The 27,930-nt window shown below is 42.7% G+C and overlaps 1 protein-coding gene across 1 annotated transcript in view; it reads left to right on the top strand.

Annotated features, from left to right (window-relative positions):
* The window catches only part of myo3b (myosin IIIB), a 184,790-nt gene that overhangs the window by 129,943 nt on the left and 26,917 nt on the right, over positions 1-27,930 (top strand). Inside the window, 4 exon segments of the mRNA XM_034186754.1 lie at positions 6,893-6,936; positions 7,084-7,142; positions 7,144-7,164; positions 7,808-7,931. Coding sequence (XP_034042645.1) covers positions 6,893-6,936; positions 7,084-7,142; positions 7,144-7,164; positions 7,808-7,931 — 248 coding nt within the window.

Below are 27,930 nucleotides of genomic sequence, written 5' to 3'. Positions count from 1 at the left end.
AACAGCGATAATTAATATGTATGAACTTATATGTAAGTCCGATACAGGCCCCGGTGCCTACCGGTACTGGTGCTAATCCCGGAGAAGAGTCTACCACTCCTCCTGGACAGGACGCCAGTCAATCGCAGATTACTTCTCCAGCCAAGGTGGTACCCTCTTATGTATGGGTGGATTAGAATGATGCAGATGAAGTGTCTTATACAAGGACACACACAGGTAGTGTGACTGGGAATTGAACTCACAGATAAATATTAGAAGCCAAACACCTTAATCTAAAATCAAGATTATGAAAGGTGGGGAGGAGTGTGATGTATCAGGTTGTGCACCTAAAGCCTGCTGGCGAGCAAGGAGAGTTGCTGATAGATGGTCTCTATCACTGCCTCTTCAAGAATACAGCTGCTGTTGGATGGACATGTGTATGTGAGGCATAAATTATATGTACCGTATTTGGCCTGACAGAAATCCAATGGAGATACTTTGTTGAACTCACATACCTGCCAATCATCTTCAATACTAATGAGTTGTTGTTTTTGTTTTTTTGTCCCGTAATGTAAAGCTGCTTCAACAAAAAATAAAGGCTCCACCCAGTGTACCACCTCTTTCAGTTTTATAAATGTAATAAATATCTCTCCACCAAGATAGCACACTTCCTTGACCACAAATGGGCTCTGCGCCTGTTTCCAGATGTAGGAACCGAGGAGTTTGTGTTTATTCAGCATATGGGCAGGCCATTATGAAAGTATGTGTGAGGCAGGAGAGCAGCGCACGTGGTGTTAAACATCTCTCTACTGTTCACACAAATCTCATCCGGTCAAAGTCAGATATTTCTGAATCGTTTCAGTGGACTATTTATTCAGTCTGTCTGTCTGTCTTTGTCACATTGGGGTTTCTGTTGTAATTCATTTCTAATTAATTTTTCAGTTTATCTACATAGACACATAGGTTCTATAGAAGCTCAATTAGCTTGTTCAAAGAACACAGAAAATTTCTTGAAAAAAATAACACAATGCTAAAATACCCTCAGCCATATGAGCATTGTGTTCTTTATAATTTGCAGTTGTTTAATTAATTTTTAAGATCCTATTGTCTTACGTACAGTTTATACATGTTCAAATCAAATCACCGTTTGTTTATGTTGTGCAAATCAAGGAATATTTGTATATCACCCTCTGTGCATTTGAAGGTATTAATGAGACAAATTTAACTCCATAGGATGTTAGCTATGAGTTAGCAGAAGTTATCATGCACGCTAATGGCCTCAAAATGTCTTGTAAATGACCGCAGAGGTGTTATCAGGTTCCAAAAAACAGCGTTTTCAGTTTTAGAAGTGTTTATTTCTCTCTAGCTTTTTCATAATATATGACAAAAGGGATATATTTATACACAAACGAAACAGTTTTGCAGCTAGCCCACAGCCTATGATGTCACCATACTAATATCCGCAAAATGTCTTGTAAATAAGTTCAGAAGTGTTATTGGGTTCCAAAAACAGCGTTTTAAGTTTTAGAAGTGTTTATTTCTCGGAAGCTTTTACATAATATATTAGAAACATGCAAATAAACACACAAAATGAAGTGGTTTTGGAAAAACCAGCCACTGACATCACGGTGCAGCTCTACCTCTGATTGGCTCTCACCCCGCCACTCTAAAACAAAACTGAACAGTTTGAAATAGAATGTGACTTTTTAACTGCTTAAAAAAAGGTCAAGGTTAGCCATCTTTGAACGTGTCCAAGGTCTGTGTCCCAAGAATGTTCCCTGTAAATTTTATGCCTCTGCAGTAATAGGAGTGGACTTATGCTGAGCACGGACAGACAGATGGACAGACAGATGAACGGACAGACGCAAAGCCTTCGCAACACCCAATAGTCATATTTGATGACCTCGGGCAAAAAAAATAACAGATTCTTCCAATCATTTACATTTAAGCAGTTTAGGAGACTTTTAAGCAGTTTAGGAACTATTTGGATTCTATTAAAGCTGTACTTGTGACCTAGTTTTTCTTGGTCAAAGAAAGTCAACATTCTGCTATCTTAAAGAAATAATTAATCTGCACTTTTCAAATCACTTGTTTCAGCATCAGTGGGACAAATATGATGCTAAACTGCTCAAAGTGGTACATTTTCAACATTCAGGCTCACAGGAAACAGCATTACCGCTCTAATTTGTAAAACATCAACATACGAAAAAAGACACTTATATAATAACACAAAAACAACAACTCCCTGAAGGAAATGAAATGTCAAGAGGTATTCAGTATATGATCAGGAAAAAGTACAGAATTGTCACCTGGAAAAAGTTTTTTAATCTTTCAGGGCTTTTTTTATTCCAGTGCCACAGTCTGAAAATAAGTAAATAAATAAATAAATAATTGTTATAAAATTAAACCATTTCTCAAATGAAACAAATTAAACTTTGAAAGCATAGACTGCAATATATAAAACACAATTTGGATTTAATTCAAACTTCATCACATTTCAGTATTAATTCTTTGGATGACATTAGTGTCAGAGAAAATAAATAAATAAAATACACAGTATGGATTCTGGATAACACCACCTTTTTTCAATGTGATGGCCAATAAGCATGAATTTGAGATTATAAGGCACATGACCAAGATTAAGAGTTTTTCATAAAGGTCTCGTGACTGATTTTCATAAACTATAAACATCACAAACCACTTTTTTTTAATTTTTACATTCTACATATCCCTGTTTGTACCTGATGGGATATAGTGATGGACTTAGATGTGGGAGGATGTGTTGTAGGAACAAGAAACTCAGGGAGCCGTGGTGGAGGCTCATTCTATAAATGGTCTGCTGCGCACTCTGACTCGGAAACATACTTATACTTGTTCCCGAAAACCTCTCACTAGCTAGCTGGGTTTCCATTACAAATTTGCACAAAAGCTTAGTGATATTTTCAGAATGTCAATTAAGAACTATGTACTTGCAAGATGACAGCATTTCCATTGTGTTAGTGAATGCCACTGCTGGGTTTTGCCTTCTTGCGAGAACTGTAATTCCAATAGCAATGGAAGGGAAGAAGGGTAAGTGCTGTTAAGGGCCCCTTCACACATTGTGCGAAGTTTGGTCAAATACGGAGAAACAGCACAAAACAGTTCGAATTAGCGCACCACAAAACATCACGCCATTGGGCAGGCATGCACAATACCGGTGCAAGAGTTCGTGAATGCGGCGGTGTCTTTCAAGCAGGAACAGTGAGAGGTGCACCACATTGTGCCGCTTATGTGGAATAAATAAAAAATAAAAACCAGCCAGTACCTGTGGGACCACATTGTGCCGCTTATGTGTAATAAAAAAAAAAAAAATACCACCTACGTGACTGGAACCTGCGCCTTCCAAAAGCTCTGATTGCCAATCAGAAACTTTACCACTGAGCTGTCCTTTGAAAGCTGTGGGAATCTGCCTCATATTAGGAAGGACATGGAAGTATTACAAAAATAAATTAAAATCACACACCATATACAGTAAAAACACCGAATTTATCAAGCGAGCAATACAAATGTGATCTGTCTGTTCCTCTGTAGATGACCCATGGTCACTGACATACAATCATGAAATGACATGAATGAGCAGCAGTGTGCTCTGATCATGTCCACATCTACTGAACTGGTGCATCCAGTCACCCTGCGTGCGTGTTCTGCCCGACACGCGTGTCTTGTGGATGATGCGCCGCGGCACAGACACTACGTCATGTGGAATAGAGCTCACGTGGGTGACGTGATGGTCAGATTGCCTGCTGTGTGTTCTGATCTGGTGGTCTGTTTCAACCTGGCAGGCTGTCAATGCCCGCTCCGTGCACGCGCTCGCTCGCTGCTGCTTGTCGCCACAGCGATATATGTTTTTATTTATGTCCAAATAAGTACATCAATCAGATACACCCGCCTCACTGTCCATGCCTCTCCAAACACAGTAGGTGTTGTCCAGCTGGGATGTCCAGATCCACAGATCCCCACAGCTGCTTCTGTCGGAAGCCACACCTCCTGTCAGTGGAGCGCACACACCCACGTGTCAGTGTGTGTGTTTGCAAAGTCACACTCGTGGGGAACTTAGACAAATTTCACTGCGAGTACGACAGTGATTGTCTGCAGTCTGTTGTCGTGCCAAGAGTGCGACTGGCCACACATCTTCTAAGTGCCATGCGAGCGGTGTTAGATGTTCGTGCATGTCACCTGGAATTTGGCCGGCACCTGCCGTGAGAGGATGCGATGGGTTTGCACAGCGCACACTCTGTATTTCAGCCGCTGGTGTGTGCAAATAGCTGTAGCAACAGGTGTACAAGGCATTAGAGGCAGGTATGATTCTACACATTTTGCATACAATTCCTGCTTCGGGCGCACTTCGACAAAACTTCGCACTATGTGTGAAGGGGCCCTACATATTACTATTTTGTTGTTTTAGATACTAATATTGCCATAATGTCATTTCTTATAATATTTAAGAAGCTCTCCTTCTCTTACTTCATCCACACGTACCGTGTCGTGTGTTTTAGAATGTCATGTGACACTTTCTGTAAACCATGTGTCTTGCAATGGAGAAAAAAGTGATTTCATTCTACTTTTTCAAAGTAAGGCTTTTTCATATCACCTGAAAAAACCACCTCTTGTGAGTGTAAAAACCTTCTTGTGATATTTCCAAAATACACGCATTTCCATTAGGCGTATTTTCAATTTAGTATTTCAGTTTACACAGTTTGGAGGGTGATGGAAAACCACCTACTTCTGTCACAGACTGTCTGCCAATGTGGCAGGTTTCAGTGCACATGACTTGAAAGAGAATGACAGATGACAATCCCATTGGTGTAGTTTGTTACACCCAGAACAGACCCATGATTAACTGACTGCAGCACTCCTTTGTGCTTTGAGTTATTTTGCCCCCGCATTTTGTGCTGTAAAACAGCAAAGTGGAATTGGACATTATGCTTTGCACTTCAGACCATGTGCTATAGATTAGGATATAACCCATAATGGTCATGAGAGTTCTGGTACCATTTAGAGTTTAATCCAATACGCACCCATGCAAATCATCGTTCAAATGTTGGGTGACTTCTGGTCAACTCTGTGCATCTCCCTCTACGCACCATCTCCAAAACACCAGATTTACACATCTGAAAATGTTGTGCTTGTTGTAAACTCAAACTGAGCGGCGTCTCATCTGGGATTTTTCTCTTCGTGTTTACAATCAAATTCCTTGGTGAGAAAAACTTCAAGCCTTCACTTAACAATTCTGTTTAATCAGTGCTGGAATCTCTTCATATAGATTTATTTTGACATGATCTGGCCCATTTTTCTTCTGGAAGATCTATGTTCTCACCTACATGCTGTTCTTTTCGCTTTTGATAACCCCTCTCTCTGCCGTGCACCAATTCTGCATTTGCATCCAAACAGCAAAGCCTCTAGTCACATCATCGTATTCTAGCTGGATGAGAGTTTGTTTTTCTTGGTGTTAAACATGACTACATCTGGCACGAAACATTGTGTTTCCGCTGGTTGCGTATTTAATCTTGTTTTGTTGTGAGGTAGAAATAATTTATTAACAATGAAGAAGATGGGAATCAGCTTCTGCTACTATAAGACAGTCTGAACAACTAATGCAATCCCTATGAATAAATCCACTCAAAAACAAAACTACTTTATATATATATATATATATATATATATCTGTGTGTGTGTTGGTAAATTTATTAAAATAGATTAATGAAGTATATAAAATCTCCCAAATAACAATATTTAAGTAGTTTATTTAGTTTCTTTTGTCACAGTATTTATGAAATATGAGTTTATAAATAAAATATAATTCTGATCACAGCAAAAAAATTTGGCTATAATCTGTTAAATGATTAGTCTTTCCTTCAAGCAATTATTGGGAAAATACTGAGACGTATGTTCCAAGGTACATCTAAATTAGATATACAGTATTTAATCCAGTTACAGTTCATAATTGGTAAATGTTGTTATCGTGTTGGAGCACTGTTTCCTTATTGAAGTTACAGCCTTTATATAATATGTTGTATACTTGGCACCAGATTGACTTTCGGTGCAAACAGCATTGCGCTAATATTGCACCTAACATTAGCATGAGCTGAGTGTCTCCATTGTGAGCAACGGCATTTATAATGTCCTTAAAAATACATACTTGTGGTGGTTGAAGACCTGAGTGAGCAAAGTACTTCAAAACAGTGATTCAACTATGGATTTAATAACTTGTGTCTTGAAACCTCACTACCATCACATAATACAGTGCTAACAGGTGTCACATAAAGCAATCCTTATCTGCTAACGTTAACATGAAACCTTCCTAACATCACATAATGCAATACTAATGTGCATGCAAGTGATGCTTATGGGCTAATGTTAGCATGAAAACTCCCTAATATCACATAACGCGATACTAGCTGGCATCAAATAATGCAGTGCTAACGGGTGTCACACAAAGCGAAGCTTATGGGCTAATGTTAGCGTGAAAACTCCCTGACAACAGGCTACATTAGAATGAAAACTCAATACTGCCACATAATGTGGTGCTCACGGGCTAACAATGGGATGAAAACTTGGTACATCACATAATGCAATGCTAACAGGCTAATGTTAGCATGAGCTGAGCAATTGTGAGCAACAATACTTATAATGTGCTTTAAAAAACATACTTAACGTTACCATTATGCTTAAAACATTTTACTGCACATTTTCAGATGATTTTATTTTGCCTGGGAAAAAAGACAAGCTAACTGTGTGTTTTTTTTGTGCTAGACAGACCAACTAATGTATGTAACACAGATTTTGGTCTTAGCGAATTATGGTTTAGATTTGTAGGTTTGAAATTTGCATCTCAATCTTTTATTAATTCAAGTAACGTTTCTTGTTTTGACAGGTCAAAAGAAGCAGATATGGATCACATTCACACGGCAAATGTAAGTAAGAAAACATCAACGAACAGAACATTTTCTTTCGTCTGACTGCAGATTTACGTATTGCGCTCCACAGCAGCTTTAATAAAGATTAGTTGTTGAGAATTTTTGAATCCTTGAGACAAAAGAGTCCTCTTGCTCCATCTCGGCGGAGAAGACATGGTGGTATGGGGAACGAGAGAATCAAAAGGCTGGAAATTCACGGCTGAGAATAAAATGCTCACTCTTCCCTGAGGTGATTTGTCTTTGCGCTCCTCTTTCTACAGATGTTAGACCCCTTTTTTAGTAAAGACCTGAGGTTCTTTGGTAGCACTTTGATATCCTGCTCGGATTCAATATGTGAAATAGAAGAGCCACTCCGTGACTTGGAGCACATCACAGTCTTTGAAGTCTGATCCAATTTTTGCTGCTTACCATTTGATGTTGAAGGATGAAATGAGGAAAATGTACAGTTTTTGCCAGTAACTCTGCTCAGCATATGTAAGATTAAAAAAGCAAAATCCTTTGGAGGATGTACTTAGAAATGTTAAGCAGATTAATACTTTCCTATAGCTCTTTTATTCAAAGATAAAATTAAATATGAGAGGAAGTCTGTATGTGCTGTTTTTCACCCTCACAATTAAGTCAGCATGGTGTTGTTTGCTAGGAGGCAGGGCTAGTAAAGGGGGATATGCGATTGCATTAGCATTTGATTAACATTGCAAAGCACATTAATGGTTTTGATTTATACGAGTGCCAAATTGTAAATAAATGAACACAGCTTCCACATGGTTAAATTAAAGCATGCACATTACACAGCTTGCTCGAACTCGCGTCTATTTATCCTGCGCTTTCACTGACGTCGCTCTTCTGGGTGTGTTTATTCGTCCGCTTTCAAGGTTGGGCCCAACAGCCGAGACAGACAAGTGAAAGACATCAAGAGGGACAAAGACGCAGCGGAAGACGGCGTAATCAAGCCATGCAGGGAGACAGCTAGACGGCGAGACGCGCAGTGTAAACAAGGTAAGCTCGAGCGCAGAGCCGCTGGGGTGCAGGTAATTACACAAAGAGACGCAGGGGGAAAAAAAAAAATCACGTTTTAATGGATAAAGTGCCATTTTCAGTGCAGGACCCCTTTCAACCTTTCATCCCAGCCAATCCTCTCCTGCCATTCAATCCTGACGACAAAGACACGGTGCATTACGAGTGATAATTTCTCCGGCATTTTAATAACCCGGGTCAACACGTCATAAACGTGTCAACTCATGGTGGGGGTGGGAGGGGGGCACCCTGTCATAGTGGCACAAGCACTTCAAAGCGTTCATCCTACTGCACAGGGAGCCCTTCACTAAAGATCTCATCAGTGACTCTAATAGACCTGCCCAGAGAAGGTGACAAGAAAATATACAAACCCTAATTTGTTCAACATACATGTTTGCTTTGCTTTTTGCCCCAGGCGACGAATTACATTAATTCTGGCTGCCTGGGAGGCTGAGTGGGTGGCTGCACAGGGGGCGTCCGATTACGGCCGTCACCCAGCCCACCGCTAGGCTAGTCTGGGTAATTGGTAGGGTGGGGTGGTGGGGGGTGGTGGGGCGATGGCTCTTCATTAATGTTATTAGGAGTGTGAGGTAAGCGACAGAGGTGGAATAGCATTTAGAGGCGCGGCTGAGAGATTACGGGGATTAGACATGATAATGTAACACAGACAGGGCTCTCCAGCAGGCCTGGGATTAGTGTCAGCATGCCACAGCAGGTCTGGGTTAGATAGCGGCTAATTCGGTAATGCCACATACAGGTGACCCCCCGCTCCCACACATCACTGCTGCTGAAGAGAGGCCGCGTTGGATGAATTTACAATGTCAGTGTGATTACGGAGGGAAATGTTTCAGTGAATGCTGGTGTGAGGATGTTTTTTTTTTTCTTCCTGCATCATTGAAGTCTTCATTCATATTCTAACACAGAGCTTTGACTTATTATCACTGTCTTATTAAAATTAATTATTAGTCAAAAACAACTACAGGAATTATTGTGCAGTTTGACGTATAAAAGACACTATTAAAGAAAGTTCTATGCAAAAGTATATCTAAGAGAGAATTTCAACATTAACCCCCCCCCCCCCCCCCCCCCCACACACACACACACACAATATAATCTACACAGTGAAGCCAGAAAAAAAAAGTTATTTGAAGCAGTTGAAGGATCTGATCTGAAGAATCCAGTTTCAGAAGAGCCTTTAATAAGATGCGGCAACTAAGTTTTCGAAAAATGTCTCCATTAGTCAATCGAGGCAGTGATTCCCAAAGTGTGGGCTCCAGCACTCGAGTAGGCCGACAAGGTGCTGCAGTTAGAACACGGCCTCCTTGTGGGCCATGAAGGTGCTGCAGCTTGGCCTAGAGAGGTCACTAAAAATAAACATTATCAATTTTGTAATAAAGTTTAAAATGATCTAAGCTAGGAGGCAGGGTCTAAGTTCCTTCAGCTGCTCCCTTGTTTCCATTCGCGGTCACCACAGCAGATCCAGCGTGGACCTGGATGCTGGTTTGCAACACGTTTTATGCCAGATGTCCTTCCTGAAGCAATTTCACATTGCATGGAGAAATGTAGCATGGGTAGGGTTTAAACCAAAAACCTTCTGCACTGAAACCAAGTGCGTTAACCACTTGGCCACCGCCCCTATTTGACTGTTTTAAAAACATAATCAGAAGTAATAAAAAAAAGCCGTGGGATTTAAATTATGTGTTATTCTTTATTGATCTCACCTACTTCCTCATAATAATGTACATGGAAATACTTTGTCTTTGGTTTCATGTGTCTGTCAAAATTATAATTAAATGTTTGCGTGGGCCGCACACAAAATTTTAGATATTAAAGTCGGCGATGGTGATCTTATGTTAAATTTAAGGTGTTTTGAAACTTTGAATCAGAAGAAGATTCACTGTTTATATTCACACAGAACGCAAAATAAAACAATTTCGACAAAAAAGGTTTCACTGTTTCCAAAAGTGTATTTAACACCAAATGAAACAAGTGCTTGACGAAATTCTTCACTGTTTAAAAGCACACAAAACATGAAACTAAATGATGCTTCATTATTTCAAATTTCTAAGCTAGGAGGCACTAAATTAAACAATTACTTCAGGAAATGTTTCATTGTTTCAAAATCTATCAAACATTAAGTGAAAAAGTTGTGTCAAGAAATCATGTTTCAAAGTGCACATAACACTTAATTAAAGTTTCTTCAAGAAATGCTTTATTGTTTCAGTGTTCACAAAACGATAAATGGAAGAAAAAATCACTTTAATGGTTCAAAGCGCAAAATAGCAAATGAAATAATTGCTTCAGGAAATGTGGAAACTGTTTTGAAATGCTTGAAACATCTAGATGTTAGAGATTATAACACCCCCCCCCCAACACACACACACACACACATCAAACCTAAATCAGTCAGTAAATACACCCATGTCGTTATGATCATTTTTCAGTTTGGAATTATGCCACACACATTTCATTTACATGTGTTTCTTTGCCGCATTATAATAAAATTGCAGCTATGTACCATGAAATGTGGCATCATACGCTACACTGTAGCACCAAATTGTGCAATATTTTTATTTGAAATTTTCCAACAGGCTCAAACTTAGTTTTAAGGTAAAATTTAAATGTCCACAAATTGTCCTTAACTGCAAAGATATTTTATATTTGTAAATTCAGTCATATTGGGCCTAAATATCCTGATTAAATTAAAGTTTATATATATATATATATATATATATATATATATATATATATATATATATATATATATATATATATATATATATATATAAATAATCTGCTCCCTTCCTAAACACTTTCCTGATTATGTGTGGTGAGCACACAGATTTTCAGGTATTCATCTCCCCTTTTCCATCCACATTCATGTTCCAAGCTCAGCCCGTGGCTCCAACTGCTTTCAGGAAACCCCATTTGAATATGTTGAGTGAGGCCACGATGGCTCAGGCACCCGGGGCATGCTTTGATCCCTGAAGATCTGAGGGTCTTTTTTTTTTCTTCCCTTCTTCATCTTGGGGTTGTGCGAGTCATGGAAGTCTTGCCCTGCCAGATGTTCGGAGCCCGGGCAGCTCCTTCCTGTGTCTCATCCTGCTGTCGCCTCTGGTGATCGCTTTGGTGGCTGTCCGTGGACCTGCAGTGTTCAGCACACCAAGTGGAGGGTTGGAGGGGACAGAAAATTAGCCGTGGAAATCAAATTAGCCCCACCCTCCAGACGCCCTGCTCCCGTTAATGTCAAAACAATGGGCCGTGACCTGGAACCTTTGTGTGTTTGACAGACACACAGTCTTTTAACAACGTCTAAACCAGTTTTTTTCAGTCAAACCAATTTAGAGAGAATCATGCTGACTGTATATCCAACACATCCAACACCAGGCGTTAGCCATATCCCGTCATCAGCGGAAGTGTAGCGTTAAAACACTTTGTACTGCAGGCGCTCTGAGATGTTTGCGGTGCCGATCTTTGAGTTCTCTTGTTTTGTTGCTGCCAGACTTCTGCTTACACACACTAATCGTGTAAGCTGCACACTCAGGCGACGTCACCTCCCTTCACCTGTCTTCTCTGCTTGAATATTACTACAATATGCTCGAAAAAGAGCCACAGAGGCGTCTTTGAAAGGAAGCCTTTGCTAGCAAGCTGCAGATATCATCAGAGCGCTGCTTATGCTCCTCAGCGTGGTAAACAGGATGGTGCCGCGGATCAGTCAGAGCTGACTTTATGGTTTATGAAAGCTGAGCTACTTATGTTAACAGGCTTTTTGAAGATTATAGTTGTGGTAAACATACTTGACAAGAGGAAGATGGAGCCACAACAAGGCAACCAGTTACCCCTGTGCTGTGGGAGATAGTTAACCTGTTCATTTGAAGGGATGAGATGAAAAACGGGGGAAAGTTGACGTTGACTTATTTTAGAGTTGTGCTCCCCTCTGTTGCAGTCAGTAATAAGTGATTGTGTTTGATGCCCTGAGCTGCACTTTACAACCTCAGCTCATTACAAGAGTGTTAACAGGGCGCACGCTGAGGTCAAACCCGCGCTCACCAGTTCATCTCACTTTGCTGCATCTCCCCTCCTCATTAACCGACACATCTGACACTTCTTTCCCACATGTCCTCCCACTGGATTTGCAGCCACCGTGCGCGCCGCTCCTCCACCAGCAGCATCATCGCTAGATCAACATACATCTGCCAGACAAATGATCCACCCTCTCCGTGTTCTCTAGTCAAATACTCTCCCTCCCTCTCGCTGTCTCTCAGCCTTTTGATTTATCTCTCTGTCTCCGCGTTTCTGAACGTCTCAACCGGATGCCTTCAGTTTTAGGCAAATTACAGGCTCGATGGAGCGGCAGCAGAGATTTGGACGGGATAGGAAAGACTCAAGTCAGCGGAAGGAGTTGCCTCTGTCTGACGATACCTACGTAATCCTCTTAATGTCAGTGGGAGTAGTTAACAGGATGTACTTCCAAACTACTCATCATCACAATTTCAGCAGAATAATCTCCTCAGACATAAAAATCAAGGTGGAAGATGAAGCTGTAAGTTCTCTGTAATATTGCACAAGTTGACTGAGTCATTTGGTTATACTTTAACAAAGTTTTCCAGCTTCATACCTGAATGGTTTAGTGATGGTTGTTATTATTTTTGGCACAATAATATAAAATTATTAGGCTCTCCCAGTTAGGAGAAAAGCTAATGCGTTTTGCATTTGCATATTTGGGGAGGGTCCACTGGTCCTAACCTCTTTATATTATTTGATGGTGTTTTGTTCAGTTTTCAATGTTCAATTTGTTCAGTTTAAAAAAACCAAACATATGATTCTGTTGACATACAATGTTAATCACCTATATTCATACTGTTGTCTATAAATCCGTTGAATTGAAAATCAACAAATAATGGTAAATCTCCATAATTAAATGTTTTTTTATTTGTTACACTTTTGTAACATTATTTAGCCTACTTTAGATAGATAAATGTGAAAACAACTTCAACATGCTCTCCTTAATACTAGGATTAGGACTAGTGGACCCTAGGACTAATAGGAAGTTCCCACATATTTAATCTATTTATAGCCTTTTTTTGCATCCCCACTACTTTTTTACTAATTTTTACCTGTTGACTGTTGAATTTATCTGTAATTTGTCAACCCGTGCAGATAACATTTTGATTGTTGGTGTCTTCAACATTCATATTAATAAGCCTTATGACCCCCTCTGCAAAACATTTATGGACATTATTGATGTATTAGGATTCCAGCAATGCATTCAGGGTTCAATACACATTAGTGGAAATACCCTGGATTTGGTCCTCGTTTGCGGGATTGCTGTCACAAATATAGACATCATGCCTCTTGCATCAGAGGTCTCTGATCACTCATTGCCATGTTTAGTGGAACAAGAACCTTATTTATCATAGCGGCAACACATCAACTCTTCAACTACGATTGAAATCAGAGTTAGGCTGCCTGATATCTTAACAACAGCATCCCACTGGTTTTTCTTCTCCTACAGTGGCATACAGAAACCACATAAAATATTTGGCTGCTATCCAACGCAACTCAGGCTTCAGGCAGCTTTGTAAGCTTCATATGTGTCGTAAGCTTCAATAACACCAAGTTCCACAAGTTAAACATGATGGTCAGTAACCATCCAATAGCCATCATCAGATTTGTGTTTCTTGATTCTTTGATTTGTTCCCATTGAGACTGCGAACAGAGCCGTCCAGTGTAGTCATTTGTCGCCACGTCTTTTCTCAGCCTTCATGGTTGCACTCTACCAAAATTGGATGAACTGGCACAACTGTAGGCACGTGTGTAAAGTAGAGTCGCCAAGTTCTGCAAAGTGAAACTTTTTACTATACAACAGCAGCCAGACGTTTGGCTGACTGTAAGAAAAAAACAAAAAACATTCCAGGTCAATTTTGGCTGATATGTGATATGGACAGTTACAAATGTTATGTCGCTGACAAATGTTTGCCCTCCAAAAAGTTCAGACATTTTGCATATATGAAGAAAAAAAAAATCTTTTGGAGTCAACAGTTTCCAAATCTGCTGTCAGGGAAATGATTGATTTCAGTGTGAAAAATTGGTTGAAAGTAACAACATCCTCTGGCTGCATTAGTGAAAACAGATGCTGAAAGTACCCTACGGAGAATTATCTGCAGGACTTTTTGATTTGACCAGCGTGTCCTGCGAGTTACCACAATGATGGCTAGTATGATGCAACAAAATGAAGACAGAGGAGTTGGGACATGTTCTGGGAATTCTCTGTACATTTCAAGTTGTAATATGTGTCTTTTGTTTGTGAATAATGTGCACGTGTTTGTGTGCACTCGTCGTGTGTTTGTGAGGTAGAGGGGTCTGGGTTGCACATGCCTCATTTAGACTTCAAAGGCCCCTGTTGATGATTTTTCCTTGTAATCCGTGCCTTTTGGTGCCTCTGCTCCCTCCATCTGAATAAACAAAGCCCGAGTGGGTTTCCGTCGTCTGGGCGAAGTCAGGTGATGGCAGCACGTGATTTTGGAAATAAATCAATACATCTCTAATTTATTCAGCTAAAAATCCCTTTTAGCAACTCTTTTATGTTGTTTCTGGGTAGCATTTGGATTTTTGAGGGATTTCAAAGTGGTATTTAAAGATGTAATATGAGTCATCTGCTCCTCTTTGAAAATGAAAGAAAAACCTATCTGGAAAAAAAACAGATCCTGTCCTTTTTATCTCAAGAAGCAAACATGTACAATTTCTAACTCTCTCACTAAGAAGAGCAAACTGTGCTTGGCTTTCTTTTGATAGAGAGAAATCAATATTGTATGAACTGCACTGCGGCTGTATTCCCAGTTGACCGTTATTCCTCCCCACCCCAAACAGTAAACGTTACCCACGATCGTTTAGCGAACCCTGCTGAGAGCCACCGTGTGACCCCTTCCCAGAGCCGCCTGCCCGGGTCCAAAACAGGGCTCCCATGCCGAAGGCCAGTTTGGCAGCATCCCTGCCTGTAATGTATCTGCAGGAGCAGCATTCCTCTGGGGCTGCCCTGGATCAAATGGCAGTGATTTCCCAAACAGAGGCGCAGAGATGGGCAGCCTGACCCTCCTCTGATCTGCGCCACGCTCTGATCGCTGCAAGTCAGAATGGATAAATGGAGATGCTGAGCCCTCTGCACTGTTTTGGACTCCTAGTCTGCTGTGATAGCTCCAGCAGGATTCTTTCTTTTAGCAGAAGTAGTCTGATTCAGATGTGCAAGCTGCGGGCACTGCAGGTATCCACGTTAAATCACCCGCATGTGTAGATTTTCAAACAGATCTCCTCCTCAACAGTAAAGTTACTTATACGAGTATTTCTACTCAAGATTGGGTTGGATTTTTAATCAAGTGGGTCTGTTGAATTGTGGGGTGCACACCCCATTAAAAAAGGCAAAACCAGGCATTTTAAACCTTGTTTTTTTCTTTAAATGTTAGTTCATTCATAAAAAAAGTTGCGTTAATGCAAATGGAATTGTATGTGACCTTGTGCAATAGCAGTGCAGGTATGTATATCAGAAAGGCATTCACTTCTGGATCCAAATGGATGTACAGAGATTTCATAAACTACACTCAACAAAAATATAAACGCAACACTTTTGGTTTTGCTCCCATTTTGTATGAGATGAACTCAAAGATCTAAAACTTTTTCCACATACACAATATCACCATTTCCCTCAAATATTGTTCACAAACCAGTCTAAATCTGTGATAGTGAGCACTTCTCCTTTGCTGAGATAATCCATCCCACCTCACAGGTGTGCCATATCAAGATGCTGATTAGACACCATGATTAGTGCACAGGTGTGCCTTAGACTGTCCACAATAAAAGGCCACTCTGAAAGGTGCAGTTTTATCACACAGCACAATGCCACAGATGTCGCAAGATTTGAGGGAGCGTGCAATTGGCATGCTGACAGCAGAAATGTCAACCAGAGCTGTTGCTCGTGTATTGAATGTTCATTTCTCTACCATAAGCCGTCTCCAAAGGCGTTTCAGAGAATTTGGCAGTACATCCAACCAGCCTCACAACCGCAGACCACGTGTAACCACACCAGCCCAGGACCTCCACATCCAGCATGTTCACCTCCAAGATCGTCTGAGACCAGCCACTCGGACAGCTGCTGAAACAATCGGTTTGCATAACCAAAGAATTTCTGCACAAACTGTCAGAAACCGTCTCAGGGAAGCTCATCTGCATGCTCGTCGTCCTTATCGGGGTCTCGACCTGACTCCAGTTCGTCGTCATAACATTCGCTGGTGTTTGGCACGTTGGAGAGGTGTTCTCTTCACGGATGAATCTCGGTTCACACTGTTCAGGGCAGATGGCAAACAGCGTGTGTGGCGTCGTGTGGGTGAGCGGTTTTCTGATGTCAATGTTGTGGATCGAGTGGCCCATGGTGGCGGTGGGGTTATGGTATGGGCAGGCATCTGTTATGGACGAAGGACACAGGTGCATTTTATTGATGGCATTTTGAATGCACAGAGATACCGTGACGAGATCCTGAGGCCCATTGTTGTGCCATACATCCAAGAACATCACCTCATGTTGCAGCAGGATAATGCACGGCCCCATTTTGCAAGGATCTGTACACAATTCTTGGAAGCTGAAAATGTCCCAGTTCTTGCATGGCCGGCATACTCACCGGACATGTCACCCATTGAGCATGTTTGGGATGCTCTGGACCGGCGTATACGACAGCGTGTACCAGTTCCTGCCAATATCCAGCAATTTCGCACAGCCATTGAAGAGGAGTGGACCAACATTCCACAGACCACAATTGACAACCTGATCAACTCTATGCGAAGGAGATGTGTTGCACTGCATGAGGCAAGTGGTGGTCACACCAGATACTGACTGGTATCCCCCCCAATAAAACAAAACTGCACCTTTCAGAGTGGCCTTTTATTGTGGGCAGTCTAAGGCACACCTGTGCACTAATCATGGTGTCTAATCAGCATCTTGATATGGCACACCTGTGAGGTGGGATGGATTATCTCAGCAAAGGAGAAGTGCTCACTATCACAGATTTAGACTGGTTTGTGAACAATATTTGAGGGAAATGGTGATATTGTGTATGTGGAAAAAGTTTTAGATCTTTGAGTTCATCTCATACAAAATGGGAGCAAAACCAAAAGTGTTGCGTTTATATTTTTGTTGAGTGTACTTTAACATGCACGCTCCAGACGTAATGTACAACCCCCAATTGAAATGAAGTTGGGATGTTGTGTAAAATGTAAATAAAAACAGAATACAATGATTTGCAAATCCTCTTCAACCTATATTCAGCTGAATACACCACAAAGACAAGATGTTTAATCTTCAGACTGATAAACTTTATTGTTTTGTGCAAATATTTGCTCATTTTGAAATGGATGCCTGCAACACGTTTCAAAAAAGCTGGGACAGTGGTATGTTTACCACTGTCCCAGCTTGGTTGACTGTATATCTGGTGCATTTCATGCCAATTAGTTGTAAACAGAGTAACTGGTATCTTGGAAGAATTTGTCTGATGATGCTCATAATCTCACCAAACTACACCGTCCTCTGGTATGAATTGTTCCTGATTTTTGTACCAGCCATGGGGTGTCTTTAAGGGTTTGGAATATTAACAAGAAACTGACTTTGTGGTTAAATGCAGATCAAACTCAGTCTGGGAGTGCCACAGAACTGCTCTTTAGCCTGGATGACAACCACCATAAACGACTTTGTTTATCCACAGCTCTTGAAAGGAGTGATACACGTATACCCGTAACATCCAGATGAAGAGTGGGCATCCCTTTGGCCTTATCCACCAGTTGGGGTCCTCAACAATCCAGCATTTGTATGCTGGTTCGCACCCAGAGAAAATACACCACATGTCCAAAATGTTACTGTTGACATTCCCCCACATTGCAAATTGTGCTCTTAATTCACAAGTAACTATTTGTTACCCAAGGATCCTCAGAAGAGACCGATTACCAAAGACATCTTGTTGCCACCATAGGTCACTGGTTAGTGTCCAAGTCTCACAACCATACAGTCAGAGACGAAGACTCAAAATACTCTTCCTGCAGAGGTATCACCATTGCGGAACACCTTTGTTCAGAGACCTCATGAATCCATAATCCACACACCCAGAGACATGAATGTCACTGCAAATCTCTCTGTATGTTCAACACTTTCACCACATACAGAAATACATCAGATGGCTAGGCACAGGAAGTCATTGAATGCCTGGATGTTGGTGCCCTATCTTACACCCATTGCAGATTAAAGCAAAGAGAAGCACATGTCATTGCTCATTCCTATCTGACACAACTGCCATTTTTACAACTAGTGGAGCACATAATTATGACTTTTGCCCAGAATTGTTCATTTGGTGATACAAGCATCAGATTTTGCATGAATGTTCTTCATAAATCAGTTTTTGAGAAAAAATTGCTGGCCAATTGAAAATCCAATATGGCGGCCAGGTATGTGTCAATGAAGAATTACACAGGGGTCAAAATATAAAAATGCTCCAATTATATTTAAACGTATACCACATTATTTGTCTGATCATAAATATTCCAAAAAGGTATAGTTTGGACTACCTATGACTGCATATTATGGAGTTAAAAACAGCAAGAATGGTGACAAAGTTCAATTTCAGATTGTCCCCTGCGTAAGACGGACCCTTTCCAGCAAACTTTAATATCTTTTTTCTTTTTTGATCACTTCAGGAGCACATTGCAACTTTGGACACCACAATGGTTGGATTATCACATGGGATTCAATTTTTTATTTTGGGTGAGAGGATTTTAACCACAGGCTGCCGGTTTTGGCATTGTGAAACACTCCTGTACCACTGTTGGAGGTGAGATTTGTGTGTATTAACACAATCACGGCCTGGCACAACATTTCCATATCATATCTGCTACAGAGTTAAAAGGTGATCATATATTACAGCTTGAGATCCGTTCAGCTCCGAGCCTGGCATGCAATGACCTGTTACTGCACACCACGGAGAGGCGCAGCTGCCTGTGTTATGTACAGTTGTGATGGAGACAATAGTTCACATTATTTACGTCACCCATGGGAAGGAATGGAAAAATATCTGTACTGTAAGGTCGATTGTGGATATAACAGCCTGTTCAGATTTGTGGCTGTATGCGTACAGTTGCGCACAGTGCTTTCGGTTTGATAGCCGCTGTTCGCATTCACTGTACATGATAAGTCATAATTATTATCATGATGAAGTGTACCACATACATTTCAACAGTTCCAAGTTTGTCGGGGGGTGGGGGGTGGTGGACATTATTATATGTGGCACATGCAGGTCATATTAGCAGGCATACCATGCCAGATCCATCTTGAGGTTCCCTCGTACACGCTGAAATTGTTTCAGATCCTGTTTTGTTGCCATTAGAATATGTCAATTGCGGTCAGATGGTCCTCAGATTACAAATGGATCGCCGTCTGACAGGTGTCCCATCTCGACGGCGCCTGGAGGGTTTTGAACATGTGCATCACACTCGGGGCTGCCAGTCGATTGTGACCAACTGTGTGGACTTCTGCAGATGGCTGTCAGAACATTTTGGAAATTGAAATCCGACACACTTCGGACATGCGCCGATTCGTCATTCTAACCCCATTCTGCATTATTCCGACTATGTGTGAAGGGGGTATTAATCACAAACCTGCACAGGTTGGTGTCAGACATCTAAATTGTGGGTGCTGCACTCAATGAGTGATGCTTCCAGTTTTTTTTTTTGTTTTTTTTTGAGGGTTAAATTTTTTTAAATAAACAAAACAAACAAAAAAAGATATGAGGAGATCGGTGAATACTGAACACATCATTTAGTCATTTAGTTACTTACACCATTATTCCATTTTAAATCTTTGTTCAAGGGTTAGGGTTAGGGTTAGGCCATCAAAATCTATTATTTGTGATTGAGTGCTTTGATGTAATTCCAAGGGAATAGGAAATTTGCTTATTAAGCCTATTTTAGATGTTATTACCAGAACAATGACCTACATGTGTGCGCCGCATTGCACACATTTAAATTGCAAGCCTTTAATTTGTATTTGTTTAATCTGTTATGGTTCTCGTCACATAATGTCATGAAGATGTATCATTTCTTTAGAGGTTTATGCAGCCGATCAACAATGTGCTGCAATTTTCAATGTGCTGTAGGACTCTACCTAAGTGGTTTCAGTGAAGCCAACCCGAGCCAAGCATTTGAAAAAAGATACACAGCATTTAATGGAGATTTTTCACAGTAAATTAAATATATTCAAGGGGTCACAAGGGCCACTCCGCAGATGGTTTTCGCCTCTGAGGCACAGCAAGATAAGATTCATGGTATAAGTTAACTAATATCTTAGGACTGACAGGAAGTTTCACAAGGTGTGAATTCGTAAACCTGTGCTGGTTTGAATAACATCAAGAAAGCTGAGGAAAGATGGGGGAGTGGGGGGGTTGGCTCTTTGATGTACAGGTCTGAGACATGATGAGGTCTGTTCAAAGTGAGTCCAGAGTAGTGTTAAGATGGAAAAAGCAAATTCCGCTTTCGTCAAGGAAGAGGAGCTGAGAGATGATGTAGGAACGCCATGTCTCGCCCAACGCGCAGAAAAATGAGATGAAACATTATTAATTAAACAAAGATGCTTTCTCATAAAAGTGTCTCAGCTTTAACACATGCTGCTGTAAAATGATGTTTTTCATTTTTAGATAATCAAATTAAGATACAGTTGACTATCTTTACTAAATGCTACTAATAATTGTTCAACTTCTAGAGCCCCTTGAATCATTTATTGTTTTGTACAGATTCCTGTGAAGAATCAGTGAAAACAAAGTTATTGTCTCTATAAGAAGAGAACGTGAGAGAACACAGCTCCTAACAATTATGTAATTGGCAACAATCTGGTAATATGCATACTGAGCTATATTCTATTTCAGCAGACTTATACACTGCGCGCACTGAGCGATCATTCTGCTGCATCCACTACAGTGGCCGTGGCAACAATATGTCTGGCCACGCAGAGGGGGCAGAGATTTCTATGTCACTATTTAATGTTTTGAGCGTCCGGTGAACAATGCTGACAATCGCCATCATAGATTCGCGACAGGAAAAAGTGAAACACTCAGTCTGTGAGTCATAACCACAAGATTAGGAACAAAAAGCAGAAGAACGAGTGACAGACATTACCCTGCTGGGATGAATTTTATTCAGCGACTGTTCAGAGTGAGGCCAAGTGGAACCGAAACGGCCATGTGGAGCAGCCACGATCAGAGAGAGACAGCAGGCGGTGTGATCAAGTAGACACACTCAATCCAAAATTCTTCACTTTTGGATATATACACACACCAGTTTGAGGAAGGGAGCTTCTGCAAATTTATCTGATGTGAGTGAGTAATCTGAAAATAAAACGTGATGTTAGTGCACCACTGAACACTGACATTTTATCAGCTAACATTAGCTTAGCCTTTAGCAGCAGAATCAATCCATCAGTCGAGCTGAGTGAATGTTTTAAATTAATAAATTTGTAAGTTGTTTGATCTATTTTTATTTTTACCAAATAAATCTACACAAGTTTTTTAATTGTTACTGCTGTGACTACAAGAACAGTCTCAACTTTATATAACTTAGATTTTTATTTTTTTTGTATCAGACCTAATGAGACGTTAAAGAAAATAGAACAGTGCTGTTTCATGTTTCTTTATAGTTTAAGAAATATATTTCTTCACTTGTCCCACATCAGGAACATTTCAACATTTGCTGTGCAGAGAACCTTCTAAAAACATGCAGTGATGGAGCTGAAACCTGAAGTCCAGAAGTTAGAAGAGAACACCTCTGCTCTTCAAAATGTGAGGAAAGTGTCTCCAAAACAACACCAAGCGGTTGAAGCAGCAGAGGGAGACTTCTTCTGGTTAAATGTCCTGAGGGTCCAGCTCACCTGTCATCTCTGAAAACTCACACCTGCTACGACACTTCTAAATAAAAAAAGACTCTTTAAAGAGCAACTATTTTGTTATTTGAAAAATCTGTTTCCTTATATATTTTAACATTAAATTAATGAAATTAAAAAATGATTTCATTATGAAGTTTATGTCACATTGAGAAATCCTAATTAACAGACACACTGCAGTCATCTCCTGTTGTGTTTGCAATAAATAATTATATTTATTTACAGTGTCTTTTTTCCTGGTTGAAATGCAGATATGAATTAATGAATCTACCAGACTTAAAAATGTACACATTACTTTTCATGCTATTTTATTTGTCTAAAAAGAAATGTCCAAAATTCATTGTCATGTTAATCAAGAAATCATCTCATCTGAAACAGCAACAGATAACTTATTGTTTGAATTTACAGATGAACATCAACGATTTCTAAAGACCCGGATGATCCTAGGAGCTATGTTATCGGGAGCTTTGTGCTCCCTGTAGGGTCTCCCAAGGCAAACCGGTCCTAGGTGACGGGTCAGACTAAGGGCAGCTCAGAACCTCCATGACCAGTGAAAGATCAAGGACCGAGACGTCGCCCAGTATGGCGGAGCCGGGGTCCCACGCTGGAGCCAGGCCTGGGGTTGGGGCTCGCGTGCGAGTGCCTGGTGGTCGGGCCTTAGCCCATGGGGCCCGGCCGGGCTCAGCCCGAAGGAGCAACATGGGCCCGCCCTCCTGTGGGTTCACCACCTGGAGAGGGGGCCATGGGGGTTGGGTGCAGAGAGGATTGGGTGGCCCGGCGGCCCGGTCCATGCTCACAGCCCCTGGCTGTTGGGACGTGGAATGTCACCTTGCTGGGGGGCAAGGAGCCTGAGCTTGTGCGGGAGGTTGAGAGATACCGACTAGAGATAGTTGGGCTCACCTCCTCGCACAGCATGGGCTCTGGTACGCAACTCCTGGAGAGGGGCTGGACACTTCATTTTTCTGGCATTGCCCACGGGGAGAGGCGGAGAGCTGGGGTTGCATTGCTTATTGCTCCCCAGCTCAGTCGCCATGTGTTGGAGTTCATTCCGGTGAATGAGAGGGTCGCGTCCCTACACCTTCGGGTCGGGGACAGGTCTCTCACCATTGTCTCGGCCTACGGGCCGAGTGGCAGTGCAGAGTACCCGACCTTCCTGGAGTCCCTGGGAGGGGTACTAGATACCGCTCCGACTGGGGACTCCATTGTTCTCCTGGGGGATTTCAACGCCCACGTGGGCGGCGACAGTGAGACCTGGGGGTGATCGGGAAGTATGGCCTCCCCGATCTGAACCCGAGTGGTGTTCAGTTGTTGGACTTCTGTGCTAGTCACAGTTTGTCCATCACAAACACCATGTTCGAGCACAAGGGTGTCCATAAGTGCACGTGGCACCAGGACACCCTGAGCCGGAGGTCAATGATCGACTTTGTAGTTGTATCATCTGACCTTCGGCCACGTGTCTCGGACACTCGAGTAAAGAGAGGGGCAGAGCTGTCGACCGATCACCACCTGGTGGTGAGTTGGATCCGCTGGGAGAGGAGGAAGCCGGTCAGACCTGGCAGGCCCAAACGTATCATGAGGGTCTGCTGGGAATGACTGGTGGAACCCTCTGTCAGGGAGGTCTTCAACTCCCACCTCCGGGATAGCTTCTCCCAGATCCCAGGGGAGGTTGGAGACATGGAGTCCGAGTGGACCATGTTCTCCACCTCCATTGTTGATGCAGCCGCTTGTAGCTGTTGTTGCAAGGTCTCTGGTGCCTGTCGTGGCGGCAATCCCCGAACCCGGTGGTGGACACCGTAAGTAAGGGATGCCGTCAAGCTGAAGAAGGAGTCCTACTTATCTTTGTTGGTAGGTGGGACCCCAGAGGCAGCTGACAGGTACCAGCAGGCCAAGCGTGCCGCAGCCCGTGCTGTCGCAGAGGCAAAAACTCGGGTCTGGGAGGAGTTCAGGGAGGCTATGGAGAAGGACTATCGGTCGGCCTCAAAGAGATTCTGGCAAACCATCCGACGCCTCAGGAGGTGGAAGCAGCTCTCCACTGGCACTGTTTACGGTGCGGGTGGGGAGCTGTTGACCCTGACTGGGAATGTTGTTGGGTGGTGGAAGGAGTACTTCGAGGATCTCCTCAATCCCATCGTCATGTCTTCCGAAGAGGAAGCAGAGACGGGGGACCCACAGGCGGACTCATCCATTACCCAGGCAGAAGTCACCGAGGTGGTTAGAAAGCTCCTCAGTGGCAAGGCTCCTGGGGTGGATGAAATCCGTCCTGAGTACCAAAGTCTCTGGATGTTGTGGGACTGTCTTGGCTGACACGACTCTGCAACATTATGTGGTGATTGGGGACAGTGCCTCTGGATTGGCAGACCTGGGTGGTGGTCCCTCTGTATAAGAAGGGGGACCGGAGGGTGTGTTCCAACTATAGGGGGATCACACTCCTCAGCCTCCCCGGTAAGGTCTATTCCAGAGTACTGGAGAGGAGAATTCGACCGATGGTCGAACCTCGGATTCAGGAGGAGCAGTGTGGTTTTTGTCCTGGTCGCAGCACACTGGACCAGCTCTACATGCTCCATCGGGTGCTCGAGGGTTCATGGGAGTTCGCCCAACCAGTCCACATTTGTTTTGTGGATCTGGAGAAGGCATTCGACCATGTCCCTCGGGGCACCCTGTGGGGAGTGCTCCGGGAGTACGGGGTCCAGGGTCCTTTGCTAAGGGCTATCCGGTCCCTGTACGACCGCAGCAGGAGCTTGGTTTGCATTGCCGGTAGTAAGTCAAACCTGTTTCCAGTGCACATTGGCCTCCGCCAGGGCTGCCCTTTGTCACCGGTTCTGTTCATTATTTTTATGGACAGAATTTCTAGGCGCAGCCAGGGTGTAGAGGGGGTCTGGTTTGGGAACCACAGAATCTCGTCTCTGCTGTTTGCGGACAATGTGGTTCTGTTGGCTTCCTCAAATCAGGACCTTCAGCGTGCACTGGGGCGGTTTGCAGCCGAGTGTGAGGCGTCCGGGATGAAAATCAGCACCTCCAAATCCGAGGCCATGGTTCTCGACCGGAAAAAGGTACTTTGCCCTCTTCAGGTCGGTGGAGTGTCTTTGCCTCAAGTGGAGGAGTTTAAGTATCTGGGGGTCTTGTTCACAAGTGAGGGACGGATGGAGCGTGAGATCGATAGACGGATCGGTGCAGCGTCTGCAGTGATGCGGTCGCTGTATCGGACCGTCGTGGTGAGAGAGAGCTGAGTAGGGGGGCAAAGCTCTCGATTTACCGATCGATCTACGTTCCGATCCTCACCTATGGTCATAAGATGTGGCTCATGACCGAAAGAACGAGATCGCGGGTACAAGTGGCCGAGATGAGTTTCCTCCGCAGGGTGGCTGGGCGCTCCCTTAGAGATAGGGTGAGGAGCTCCGTCACTCGAGAGGAGCTTGGAGTCGAGCCTCTGCTCCTCCACGTCGAAAGGAGTCAGTTGAGGTGGCTCGGGCATCTTTTCCGGATGCCCCCTGGACGCCTCGCTGGAGAGGTGTTCCGGGCACGTCCCATTGGGAGGAGGCCCTGGGGAAGACCCAGGACACGCTGGAAGGATTACATCTCTCGGCTGGCTTGGGAACGCCTTGGGGTTCCCCTGGAGGAGCTGGGGGAGGTGTGTGTGGATCGGGAGGTCTGGGCGGCTTTGCTTGAGCTGCTGCCCCCGCGACCCGACTCCGGATAAAGCGGAAGAAAATGGATGGATGGATGGATAGATAATTAGTCTCATATTGAGAACTTAGAAACCTGTTTGATTGCAGTTATAAAAAAAAACAGGATTTATAATAACTTTCTATTTTTCAATATAAATGAAATATGAACCTGCTCAACATGGGCATGAATATGACTACAACAGGTAATTTTCACAAAGTATTTGCATGATTCATTCAGTTAATAAGTGGAAAAACTTGACCCGACATTTTCATTCATGTTTTATGTTTGAGATTTCTGATTCTGATAAAGGGCAGCATGGTGGTTTAGTGGTTAGCCCTGGTACCTCACAGCAAGAAGGTCATGGGATCATTTCCCACCTGTTTTTTTCTGTGTGGAGTTTGCATGTTGTCCCTGTGTTTGCATGAGTTCCCTCTAGGTGCTCCGGCTTCCTCCCACTTCCAAAGACATCCGGGTTAGGTGAATTGGAACCTTTAATTTCACCATAGGTGTACGTGCAGGTGTGAATGTGTTTGTCTATATGTGGCCCTGTGATACACTGGCATCCTGTCCAGGGTGTACCTCAGTCAACCCAGTCTCACGGCACTTCATGATGGCATCATGAGAAGTAAATTAATCTATAATTTGTGATACTATCACGAAAAGCGCATGTTTATTTCATGACGGTATCACGAAATGCGGGTAATGTGGGAGTGGGGGGCGAGGCTGTAGGGATTATGGTTAGGCTTGGGGAAAGGGAGAGGGTTAGGTTATGGTTAGGGAAAGGGGAGGGGTAGGGTTAGAAATAGTAAAGTCAAAAAACCGCATCAAGTAAATGTGACTCATTTCATGACGGAAGCACGAAAAAAAAGCATGAGCCCGGGCTGACTTCACCTCACTCCTATGACTGCTGGGATAAGCTGCACCCCCCATGACCCTTGACTGGAGTAAGTGGGTATAAAAAAACGAACTAGCTTGTTGGCCGTGGGGATCCACGGGCTCTAGATTGGGTAGTGTTTATAAAATAGGTAGCTGACATTTTTCAATAGTAGTAAAAACTTATGCAAAGTTTCTATAATGATTTTAACTGAAATTGCAAATTGAAATTAAATTGAATGATTGTGAATAATTGTATTTATTATTTGGCACATTTAGTTGATGTCATGTTTTACAACTGGCAAGGTTGAGATATTTCCTTTGTTCAGAGCTTGGGTGGTTACCAGAGTCTGATTAATGGTGATATCAACGTCCATTGTTCACTGTTATTACATAATATCCCTAATTTCTCAAAATAAAATGAGTCATATTAATTTTCTCTTTTTCACGCCATTCATCCTTGATGTTGTAGTTGCCCCTGTTTGTGCCCCGAGGTTAAGTGTTCTGATGATGGTAGGTTCAGCACCACATAATTGTGTGAGGTCCTAATTGTTGTAGTTCATACCCCACTTGTCTAAACACACTTTACACTGTCCAAAACCCTCCCTAGTCTTCTGAGACACCTACTTAGCTCTGATGTACTTAATGCCAGGTGGGAGTTCTTCCTGCATATTCAAGAATATTTTGTCATGTGAGGATAAATGTTGTAGTCTTTCCTCCGACTTCTGAACTCTGGTTCTCTCTGGCAGTGCTTCAAAAGGAATTGCTTTGTGCATGAAGTTTTGTATTGATTGCAATTGTCTTGGATGAGAATGTGACCATACAAAGGATGCTGCTCATCTCCTGCTTGGCACTGACGTTCCTTCATACTGACAACATTTCATCTGATCTCAGGACGGGCAGTGCCTGCTGTGATGTCTAAACATTTAGTTGGAGTACATCGGACACATCTGGCAATCAGGTGGGCTGGATCCAACCTCTTGACATACATGGGGAAATCTTTTTCCATACAGAATTGCCATATTTAGCAGCAGAGTAGCAGAGAGCTTTAAGCAGTTGCCTGCAGAGTTGCAATGATTGCTCTTCAGAATATAACAGTCTTGTTGGTCGTTGATGTTGTTTCTTGAACTAACTTTTGATCTTCTTGAAGTCCTCTTTGAAGGAGCAACAACTATCAAGTGTAACTTCAAGGTACACTGGGTACTGACAGTTGTCAAAGGGTGTTCTGGACAAAGGTTCTTCAAGCTTATTCTTGGTTTTTCAGTTCCTTAAGCCCCATTTACTCATAGACGGTAAACTCTCCCGGAAGCATCCCGGCAGAGATTTTGCCCCCTCTGGGCCGTTTTAGGGATCAAACGCTGTAGTTAATGCTGGCGCACGGGGGCGTGGTTTGGTTCCGGCTTCACTGGGAATCGTCGAAAAAATTATTCAACATGTCGAATAATTCCGGGAGCGCTCCCGGGGAAGTGGCCTGACAACGGAGACA

Source organism: Thalassophryne amazonica, chromosome 14, assembly GCF_902500255.1.
Source record: "Thalassophryne amazonica chromosome 14, fThaAma1.1, whole genome shotgun sequence".
In the NCBI taxonomy this organism is placed as follows: domain Eukaryota; kingdom Metazoa; phylum Chordata; class Actinopteri; order Batrachoidiformes; family Batrachoididae; genus Thalassophryne; species Thalassophryne amazonica.
Note: the sequence above shows the minus strand (reverse complement) of the source record. Positions and strands in the feature narration are given on the sequence as shown.